General features: G+C 33.7%; 1 protein-coding gene across 1 annotated transcript; it reads right to left on the bottom strand.

Moving 5' to 3' along the window:
- Positions 1-858: 858 nt before the first annotated feature.
- Positions 859-10553, bottom strand: LOC107760887 (protein ACCELERATED CELL DEATH 6-like). The gene is made up of 2 exons (XM_075224450.1): positions 10544-10553; positions 859-2003 (listed from the first exon to the last, which is right to left on the bottom strand). The coding sequence occupies exons 1-2, from the start codon at positions 10551-10553 to the stop codon at positions 859-861; spliced, it is 1155 nt and encodes a 384-aa protein (XP_075080551.1).
- Positions 10554-11864: the final 1311 nt, after the last annotated feature.

Consider the following 11864-nt stretch of genomic DNA (forward strand, 5'->3'; position numbering starts at 1 on the left):
TCACTTTAATTGGAAAAACTCCACCCGCGCATTTCTAACCCCTCGGGGCGGGCGCGCAAAAAGGAGGTGTGACACATACGCTGGTACACTGATCTTCAGTATATTATGCTGGACCGGTCCCTATTGCAACAAAATAGTGACTATTTTTCAATGACTTTGCAAACGCTGGAATGACCCGTCCGAAAACTGACTAGCCCGTACTATTTATGTTTAGTTAGAAGGACCAGATGTGTTTGGTTGGTTATTAGATTATACTCATTAAGTTATGCGAAATTATTGAGCGGAAGAGGATGAGCAATAAGAATCGTAATACGGAGATTAAAGTTATTAATTACCGCATAATAACTCATTCATTACTATTCACACATAAATAATTCCTACATGATATTTTTCTCACATAACTAACATAACATGTAAACGGAACTACCAAATATTGTTTCTGGAAATTGACAGCTTCTCCACTCAGACTAGAAGTTAATCAGAAACTAATGGTAGAGAGTAGCTCACCTGTATATAAGCACGTTAACTACTAAAGTAATTAAGCTACTTCTTTCTAGAGTAAGGCGTCTTATTACTTTAACATATAAATGAAAATAAAAACCAAGATAACATATAATACTATAAAACATTAAAGAATTCGTAATTGTTTTGAATAAATTTGACAATTCTTTTTTTTAACTACAAAAATTGCACATCATCTTTACGAATGCATCTATACATATGGTATGCGAGAAGGCAAGCTAAAGCAAAAAGAGAGATGCTGAACTGAACAATCTGTTAAACAAATACTGATCGATGCATGCAGACTGCAGTACTATTACTCGGCCATACTGATGCATTTATGTTTCTTTCTACTTCTCAAGCAACTTCTCTTCCAACAACATACATTACAAATATGTACAAAAGAAAAGAGAGGCAACCGATGGTACATACAGTAATGGAGAGACCCAGTGAATGTGCTAAAGTCGCATATATACCAGTTACAAATGCAATTACCACTGCTAACATTGCCAGAAGCTGCAACAGACTTGCGACTCTACTGAGAGCCCACAGAATTCTCAAATCCTGATAGGACGTTGGTCGATGATTTATTGCCATGATGAAGTAGCTGAATATAGCACCAGCTGAGCATGCAAAGGCAATGACATCCGTAATAACAAATACACGGAACGCTGCTTTTCTTGTTAGAATCGCCATCCCTTCATTAGGGCTATTTGAATCGCTGTCAAAACCTCCTGGCAATGTGAAACCAGCGGCAAAGGTGACTGTAACTAATAGAGTGGCCACAACTAGATGTATTTGAGCTGCCGACATGATGCCTTTGATTTCTGTTTCACGTTCCTTAGCATGCTTCAAATTCTCCCTCTGTAGATAAATTTCATCCGGTGTGTTCACCGGAGTTTCACGTCCTCCCAATCGACCAATGTTAGCAAAATCGCGATACATGCTGTCACTGATAGTTTCCTTGTTTGTCGTCCTCTTTATGCAAGACAATGCTACGTCAAGCGGAGTCTGGTTTTCTTTGTTAAATGACATCTTCTTTGCTCTGGGATTTTCTCTTAATTTCACAGGCACATGGGCCCAATAAATAGAGGCGGCAAGCAAATGGAGAGGAGTGTTGCCATCATTATCTGCATCGTCAGCAAGGCTATCCCACTTCCTGGACTTCAATAAGGAATTAACTAACATATATTGATTGTTGAATATGGCAACATGAAGAGCATTTTGGTCTCTGCTATCAAGCATTTCCCAGCAATCAGGGCAGTACTTTAATAACTCATTTATCATGTTTTCATCACCTGCACTGGCTGCAATGTGAAACGTTGTCGTCCAGCGATTTTCACTGCCTGCTGGAAGGTAGGCTAAGGATTTCTTCCACTCCAGCATATCAGAAACTGCTTCTTTCAATCCTAGATAAACAGCATAGTGCAGCGAATTCCAACCACTCACGTCAGCTTCCTCACATAAAGATTTATTCCATTGCCATAGTAATCTCGCGCAATCTGGATATATCAAATATCATGATGATGATGATAAGGAGTTAATTCATCACAAATTGTGAGATCATTCAAAGCGCTTATCACTACTAGAAATCCGGTAAAAAGCGACCAAAGTTGGTCGCTTATAGGCCTAAAAGCGACCAAAAAGCAACCAAACATGCCTGGTCGCAATATTGCTGGTCCCTTTATTTTAGGGACCAAAGTTGGTCGCTAATTAGCGACCAACTTTGGTCTCTAAGGTAAAAGGACTAAATATTCTGATTTGACTTTAGTGACCAACTTTGGTCGCTATATTAATTTAATAATATAAATTTAGCGACCAAAGTTGGTCTCTACATATGAAATACGTTGTTTTTAATTTATCATTAATCATTAGAAAGCGACCAACTTTGGTCTCTAATCCAAATATTATATTTTAAAATCTGGACAATAGAGACCAAAGTTGGTCGCTAAATTCAAGAATTTAATTTTTTTTTTAAAGATAAGCGACCAACATTGGTCGCTATATTTCCATAAATTGTATTTTTTTAATAGAAATCTGGGCAGGTAGCGACCAAGGTTGGTCGCTATTGCCCAGAAAATTATTTTTTTTATAGTGAAATGTGACCAAATAGAGACCAAAGTTGGTCGCTTTTCTTGGTATATTTTTGGCAGAAACTTCCTGTTTTGGCAGCTACACCACCTGCCAGCTTACCAAACATCCTAGACAGGCATTTTATGCCAGTAACAACAACAACAACAATTAAAAGCAACAATCAATAGAACTAACACATTAAGCTAACAAAACTAAGTTAACGCTTATTACAAGCCCATTCGAACTAAAAAGGACTAACACAATAGAACTAAATTTTTTTGTCTAGTTCAAAGTATATAAAGTACTCAAGGAGTGTTCTTTCAGCATCCTCGTCCGAAAGTTGGATTGCCTCGCCCGATTCATTAGGTGGTTGACTGCGTATGAATTCCCCCACGTCAGCTGCATGTGAAGCGAACCTATATGAAAAATTATATATATTGAATTAGTATTTCAAAATTTATATAAAAGTGAATCAAAATACTTAATGAAAAGTAAAAAACTTACATGTATATAGTCGAGGCTCGACCCTCCTTTATGAATCAGTCTCTTTCTTCTTCTTTACAATACGAGTTTCATTGAATAGCTCATCTTGCTTCATTGGCATCATAAAGCTGTCTGGTGGCTTTGGTGATTATCCTCGTGGTACTATTACTCGGGATGAACTTGGATACAATGAATAACTTGGATACAGTACCTGACAGGGTGTGTCTTTGATCAATTGTTGATCTCTATAGCTACAATGATAATGAGAAGACAACGACATGTGTTTCAAAATAGTGATGGTATAGGTAGAATTTAACATTTCCTAAGTAGATAAAAGAGGTTATAGAGGAATTCTATACTTCACTTTCCAAGAGGAAAAGAAGTTTGATTGATAGTGACAACGTTGATGAAGACGGAATGTTTTCCGTTGGTCATGGCAGTTCCCATAAAGCGGGGATCATAAGACTCTATGATGACAAAGATTATAGGAAGTTTTGTTCTAAACTTTCTTCCAAGTCTGATCCGTACAAGCTTAATATAATATTGGTGATATTTCTTCGGATTCAGACAATGATTTGACCGACAAAAGTATAGAAATGCTCTTAAAAAGAATTAAAGGTAAAATGTTTTTCTTGGTAGAGAAGGATGCTGGAAAGTTTTTACCTTTAATTCTTTTTAAGAGCATTTCCATACTTTTGTCGGTCAAATCATTGTTTGAATCCGAAGAAATATCACCATTATCACATTAAGCTTGTACGGATCAGACTTGAAAGAAAATTTAGAACAAAACTTCCTATAATCTCTGTCATCATAGAGTCTTATGATCCCCATTCTACGGGAACTGCCATGACCAACGGAACACATTCCGTCTTCATCAACCTTGTCACTCTCAATTAAACTTCTTTTCCTCATGGAAAATGAAGTACAAAATTACTCTATAAGCTCTTCTTTTATCTACTTAGAAAATACTAAATTCCTACCTACACCATCACTATTTGAAACACATGCCATTGCCTTCTCATCATCATTGTCGCTAATGAGAAGAACAATTAAAGGCACACTTTGCCAGGTACTGTGTCTTAGTTATTCTTGGTGTAAGTTCTATTGCATGTCTAATAACGTCATCAATCTCTTCTAATAATCCTCCGGCATATAAAATTACAAAACATAAACTAAAAGTTCAATTCATATCCTAAACCTTCAATTCATATCCACAAAAGTTTAAGTCATATCCTAAAGGTTCAACTCATATCGTAAAAAGTTCAAGTCATATCGTAAAATTTCAATTTATATCGTACAAGTTCAATTCACAAGAACAAAACCTAAAAACTAAAAGTTCATCAATTCTTATCGTACGAGTTTAAACATAAACTAAAAGTTCATTTTATATCCTAAAGGTTTAATTCATATCCACAAAAGTTTAAGTCATATCCTAAAAATTCTATTTATATCCTAAAATTTCAACTCATATCCTAAAAGTTTCAATTTATATCTTACAAGTTCAATTCACAAGAACAAAACCTAAAAACTAAAAGTTATATTCATATCCTACGAGTTTAAACATAAACTAAAAGTTCAAGTCATATCCTAAAGGTTCAATACATATGCTAAAGGTTCAATTTATTTCCTAAAAGTTCAACTCATATTCTAAAAGTTTTAATTCATATCCTAAAAAGTTCAAGTCATACATAAAAGATTCAATTTATATCGTACAAGTTCAATTCACAAGAACAAAACCTAAAAACTAAAAGTTATATTCATATCTTACGAGTTTAAACATAAACTAAAACTTCAAGTCATATCCTAAAGGTTCAATTTATTTCCTAAAAGTCCAACTCATATCCTAAAAGTTTCAACTCATATCGTAAAAAGTTCAAGTCATACATAAAAGCTTCAATTTATATCGTACAAGTTCAATTCACAAGAACAAAACCTAAAAACTAAAAGTTCATCAATTCTTATCCTACGAGTTTAAACATAAACTAAAAGTTCAATTTATATCCTAACGGTTCAATTCATATCCACAAAAGTTCAAGTCATATCCTAAAATTTCTATTTATATCCTAAAAATTCAACTCATATCCTAAAAGTTTCAATTCATATCCTAAAAATTCAATTCACAAGAACAAAACCTAAAAACTAAAAGTTATATTCATATCCTACGAGTTTAAACATAAACTAAAAGTTCAAGTCATATCCTAAAGGTTCAATATATATGCTAAAAGTTCAATTTATTTCCTAAAAGTTCAACTCATATCCTAAAAGTTTCAATTCATATCCTAAAAAGTTCAAGTCATACATAAAAGCTTCAATTTATATCCTACAAGTTCAATTCACAAGAACAAAACCTAAAAACTAAAAGTTATATTCATATCTTACGAGTTTAAACATAAACTAAAACTTCAAGTCATATCCTAAAGGTCCAATTTATTTCCTAAAAGTTCAACTCATATCCTAAAAGTTTCAACTCATATCGTAAAAAGTTGAAGTCATACAATAAAGCTTCAATTTATATCGTACAAGTTCAATTCACAAGAACAAAACCTAAAAACTAAAAGTTCATCAATTCTTATCCTACGAGTTTAAACATAAACTAAAAGTTCAATTTATATCCTAAAGGTTCAATTCATATCCACAAAAGTTTAAGTCATATCCTAAAATTTCTATTTATATCCTAAAAATTCAACTCATATCCTAAAAGTTTCAATTCATATCCTAAAAATTCAATTCACAAGAACAAAACCTAAAAACTAAAAGTTATATTCATATCCTACGAGTTTAAACATAAACTAAAAGTTCAAATCATATCCTAAAGGTTCAATACATATGCTAAAGGTTCAATTTATTTCCTAAAAGTTCAACTCATATCCTAAAAGTTTCAATTCATATCCTAAAAATTCAACTCATATCCTAAAAGCTTCAATTTATATCCTACAAGTTCAATTCACAAGAACAAAACCTAAAAACTAAAAGTTATATTCATATCTTACGAGTTTAAACATAAACTAAAACTTCAAGTCATATCCTAAAGGTTCAATACATATCCTAAAGGTTCAATTTATTTCCTAAAAGTTCAACTCATATCCTAAAAGTTTCAACTCATATCGTAAAAAGTTCAAGTCATACATAAAAGCTTCAATTTATATCGTACAAGTTCAATTCACAAGAACAAAACCTAAAAACTAAAAGTTCATCAATTCTTATCCTACGAGTTTAAACATAAACTAAAAGTTCAATTTATATTCTAAAGGTTCAATTCATATCCACAAAAGTTCAAGTCATATCCTAAAATTTCTATTTATATCCCAAAAATTCAACTCATACCCTAAAAGTTTCAATTCATATCCTAAAAATTCAACTCATATCCTAAAAGTTTCAATTTATATCATAGATTTATATAAACCCTAGATTTTTATAAAATGTTAAATAATGATAAATACAACCTAAACCCTAGGTTTCTATAAAATACAATGTTAAATAATCAATTGAAACACTAGTCATTTGAAACTAATTCATAGCTAATAAACAAAACATTATAAGCTTACACAAAAGATATAAATTGTAATTATAACCTAGAATTTTTAGGAGGTGGAGAAGGAGAGAGACGCAGCAGCGGCAGAGGCGACGGCGACGGGGCGGCGGCAGCTGGGCGGTGGTCGTTGGTGGCGTGGGTGGGGCATCTGGTGCTGGGAGTTGGAAGGGGGGGGGGGGGTTTGAGTGTGAGAGAGAAAAGAGAGATTTTGGGAAATTTTTAGAAAGAATGGGAGGGGATCCCGGTTTTGACACTCTGGAATTAAAAATAGCGACCACAGTTGGTCGCTATTTTGGTAGGTAAATCAGTTTTGAATTTTTAGAAATAGCGACCAAAGTTGGTCGCTATTTCTAAAAAAATTATATTACTCTTAATTCAATTTAAAATTATATATATATGTAGTATAAATTTAGGATTTTAATTCAATTTAAGCTATATATATATATATATATATATATATATATATATATCTGTGTGTGTGTGTGTGTGTGTGTGTGTGTGTGTGTGTGTGTGTATAATACAATTTAAAATTATGTACATATGTAGTATAAATTTAGGATTTTAATTCAATTTAAGCTATATATATATATATATATATATATAAGCTATATTCGATATAATACTACCTAATACACTTATACTTAGTGCATAGTATAACGTAAGTATATATATATATATATATATATATATATATATATATATTATATACATAAGCTATATTCGATACAGTATTACCTAATACACTTATACTTAGTGCATAGTATAGCGTAAGTATATATATATATATATATATATATATATAATATATAAATATCCAGTGAATCTCCCGAGTGTCGTCCTGTAGTCCAACTCATATTGGCGGGGATCTCCCGAAATACAAATCTGTAGTCCCATATATAGATACTCAATACTAGGGGAATCTACCGGAATACTGATCCATAGTCCCAAAGTAAACAAGCAGGGGATCTCCCGGGATACCATCCCGTAGTCCCAAAGTAAACACACAGCAGCACGAAGAATATTCCATTCAATCCAAATTTCACACTAGGGTAAAATAGGTATTCCTAACCTAGCATGCTGCACTGAATTCAAATAAGGTAGTTTGAGCACGTAAAGCAATTAAATCAATTAGGCATGCTTCCCTAAGCTAACAGTAGGCTAAAATTGAAAGTAGTGTAAGCAGGGAAAGAAACACAGTTATAATTACTTAATAAAAATAGGATTTTCAACAATTAGCACAAGTACGCACTCGTCACCTCACGTACAAGGCATTTCATATATCAACAATACCAAAATTCTAAGGGGAGTTTCCCTAATACACTTATACGCAGTGCATAGTATAGCGTAAGTATATATATATTATATATATATAAGCTATATTCGATACAGTATTACCTAATACACTTATACTTAGTGCATAGTATAGCGTAAGTATATATATAAGCTATATTCGATACAGTATTACCTAATACACTTATACTTAGTGCATAGTATAGCGTAAGTATATATATTATATATGTAAGCTATATTCGATATAATATTACCTAATAGACTTATACTCAGTGCATAATATAGCGTAAGTATATATTTTATATATATATATATATATATATATATATATATATATATATATATATATATAGAGAGAGAGAGAGAGAGAGAGAGAGAGAGAGAGAGAGAGAGAGAGAGAGAGAGAGAGAGAGACTTATATTTATATTATTTAGATAGTAAATACAAAAGTGATTTTTAATTTTGACCATTGTTGACCTGAATAGAGACCAACTTTGGTCGCTATTTATTCAAGAATTTAGTTTAGCGACCAAAGTTGGTCGCTATATTTAAATCAGATTTAATTATATTTCATATAATATTTAAATTAATAATATAATTATTAAAATTGTATAACTGGGCCCCATTTAAGCGACCAAAGTTGGTCGGTATCTGCCTACCCTTTAAGTAGCGACCAACGTTGGTCGCCATTTTTATATTATATATATTTATATTTTATAATTTTTTTAAAATAATAATATAATTATTAAAATTTTGTAGGTGGGTCCCACTTTAGCGACCAACATTGGTCACTAATCTCAGTAAATGTTTGACCAAGAAAGTCTGACCAGTCCAGTCAACATTTTGACTAATATAGCAACCAAGTAGCGACCAACCTTGGTCGCTATTTTGTTTCTTTTATTTATTTTATTATTTTCGCTAGTTTAGCGACCAACTTTGGTCGCTTTTTCCCACAGACCAATTTTGGTCGCTAAATTATTTATTCTTTTGCTTCCTCTTTCATACTTCTCACACAATCCTAGAGCTTGGATTTGGTGGTTATTGATTGAATACTTATTGATTTCTAAGTCTTCCACTAGTTCGAGGGTTCAAGAGTGGTATTGTTTAACCAAAAAGTTGATTTTTTGGTCAAAGCTAAAGACAAATAGAAATTCGGGCTACTGATAATCAGGAGACAAAAAAAATAATAGACTTTTTGAGAATGACAAATAAGCAGTAGATAAGTTTGTATTTTAATGTAATATTGATGGTATCCTCTGTCTTTACAAATGACTTGACCTCCTCCTTTTATAGTTGATCCTAAATAAAGGAGTAATACCTTAGCCTTAATGAGATAATTATGAGCAATAAATGACATTAAATAAGACGTTACACAATCATTCCTATTTAATACCAATTCTCTAATGTATTGGGTATTTAATATTGAATTTGAACTCCTTTTTGTCATCATATCCATGTCTTCAATGCCTTCTGATCTCTTGGCTTTAAATGACCTAAATAGGTACGAAGCTTGTATTATTAGAATTGCCTCTCGTGCCTATTTAGCTTTCCTTTCCCCGTATTTGTTGTCACTCATGTCTCTTAACTGATCATCATGTTTTGACCATTTGACTAGTCCTCGTGTCATGCCACGTCACCTTCAATATAAATTCAGTTTTTTCCCAATACAGATAGTCCCCCCACTTTCTATTTATTTATCAATTAAATATATGGGAAGTGGATCTTCATAAAAAGGGAATTTTTGCTGTAATTAATACTATGAAAGTACTGGCGCTTAATTGTTCCTTCTAATTAATGCTTTACATACGTGTCACCTTTTGATTGGTTTTGCAAATCTGCGCCCTTTTTTCAAGGCTTCTTCATTCCCACTATTCACGAAGTGTTAGTTGCCTTTATTATAGGCTTTCCATCATTACACTTCTAATTTTGACGATTGTCATTATAAACATATTTAACCCTCTTTCTTTTGCTTTCTTCTTCGTAGATCTTCAACAAGCAATTTATTATTCACTTTTGCTTTTTCTCCCCTTTAATTCATCCTTCTTCAACAATGTCATCTCCAAACCCTAACCCTAGAAAAGTTTCAATTCTAGATCACTTCCCCAATACCCCCGTAAGACATAGGAGAGACAAAGGAGGTAGGCTTCGGAGCTTGAGCCTAGGATCCACTCATGGTGGTTCATCTGGTTCTGCTTCTTCTTCTTCTGGTATTAGGAGTTCTATCCCAAAGACCTCCTCTTCTAAAGGTAAAGAACTTTCTGAACCTACTCAGGAGCCTTTAGTTGAAGAAATCGTACCCAATGATTTATCTTTTGGGAATGATAGAAGATTTCTCCAAGAACAAGTTAAAAATTTAGAAAAAACTGATACCTATCCTTCTTTAATAACTGAACTTGTGATTCCCACTGTTAGGAAAGATTGTAATTGGAGAGATAATCTTCGTATGATGATTCCTGCCCCAAACCAGAGAATTTCTTCTTTTAGAATTGGATTCTCTTTCATTTATATGTATCCCTTTACTTTGGGATTTAATCCTTCCATTGACCCAGTTATTCTTGAATTTTGTCGCGTTTTCAAAATTTGCTTAGCTCAAGTAGGGCCTCTTGTTTGGAGAGCTGTGGCTTGCTTAAGGTATTTGTCTACCAAAGCCAATGTTAATTTTACCTTTTCCCATCTTATTCACCTATACCACCCAAAATTATTCCGCCATGGAGTTTTTACCTTAACTGCAAGAAGCAAGAAGGTTTTAGTAAACCCCGAAGATGACAAGGATCGAGGGTGGTATTGTCGTTACGTTGCTGTATGTACGGTGGATTTGTTGGGTGAAACAAACATTCCCTTCCCTGAGAAGTGGAATTTTGCATGTAAGTTTTTCTTTTTCCTACCGTATCTTAGTTTTTAAGAATTTTGGTTTCTTTTCTAATCTCGTCTCTTTTTGGCTTTTTGTAGCAACCATGGGAGATATGGAACACGTTCCTAACTTTCGTGGTTGGGTAGATTCAATTTTGAAGATTGCGCCTATGGAGGCGAGAACTTGGAAATCAATTTCTCTTTTGAATGGTTGGAAAGTGAAGATCCATGGTATGTATTTCCTTATGCTCTGCCGTATATTGAATTCTTTCTTATTTCAATTCCTTATCCCTTTTTTTATCAGGATTTGGTATCAGGGGTATGACAGCTGAGGTAGCCGTTGCCATTCGAGCGTCTTCAACCGCTTCACTTGATTTGGAAAAGACTCGGGCCACGCTACCAAAAAGAAAAGTTGTAGAAGAAAGTTCTGAGAATGAGGAAGAAGAGAATACCTCTTTGATAGCCAGGCCAAGAACCAGGAGACGCATCATTGATGGAGACGAAGTTGAAGATACTCCTGTTCGAGCCTCTATCTCCGAGCCTGTTCAAATCCTTTCTGATGAGGATACCACTCCAAGAGGCTCTAATGAATCAATTCGATGTCTCTTTGTTAGTGGTTTTGAGAGTGGAGAATTTGGACCAGTTCTTGATGAAACTCCCCTTTCTTCTTCTATTCCTTCTATTCCTTTGACAACCACGAGTATTTCTTTGCCTATTTTATCAACTCCTGTTTCTTTACCTATTTTGGTTCCCATATGTACTCCTACCATCCCTGCTTTGACTCCCACAGCTCCCATTGTTTTTACCTCTTCTACTACTTCTCCTTCCATTGTTCCCCCTTCCTCTGTTCAGCATATAGAGGCGGGTTCTAGCTGCAGAGGCATGGCTATGAGAAGTGTTACTCTTAAAGTTCCTACCAATCATAGCCTTTTGAGAGAGACTGGTGGAGCTGATGTTTGGCTCGAGCCTTTAATCGAAGATATTGAGAAGAAGAAGATGGAGAGCCACAGTTGCTTGACTCTGATGAATGACATAGTTCATTCTACCTTGAAGGTACTTCTTTTTTAACTTACAAGTGTTTTATATATCTCTCTATATTCTCACATTTTATGCCTTTCCCTTGTAGGCTAATCTT

This window comes from Nicotiana tabacum, chromosome 11 (genome assembly GCF_000715075.1).
Source record: "Nicotiana tabacum cultivar K326 chromosome 11, ASM71507v2, whole genome shotgun sequence".
Lineage (NCBI taxonomy): Eukaryota > Viridiplantae > Streptophyta > Magnoliopsida > Solanales > Solanaceae > Nicotiana > Nicotiana tabacum.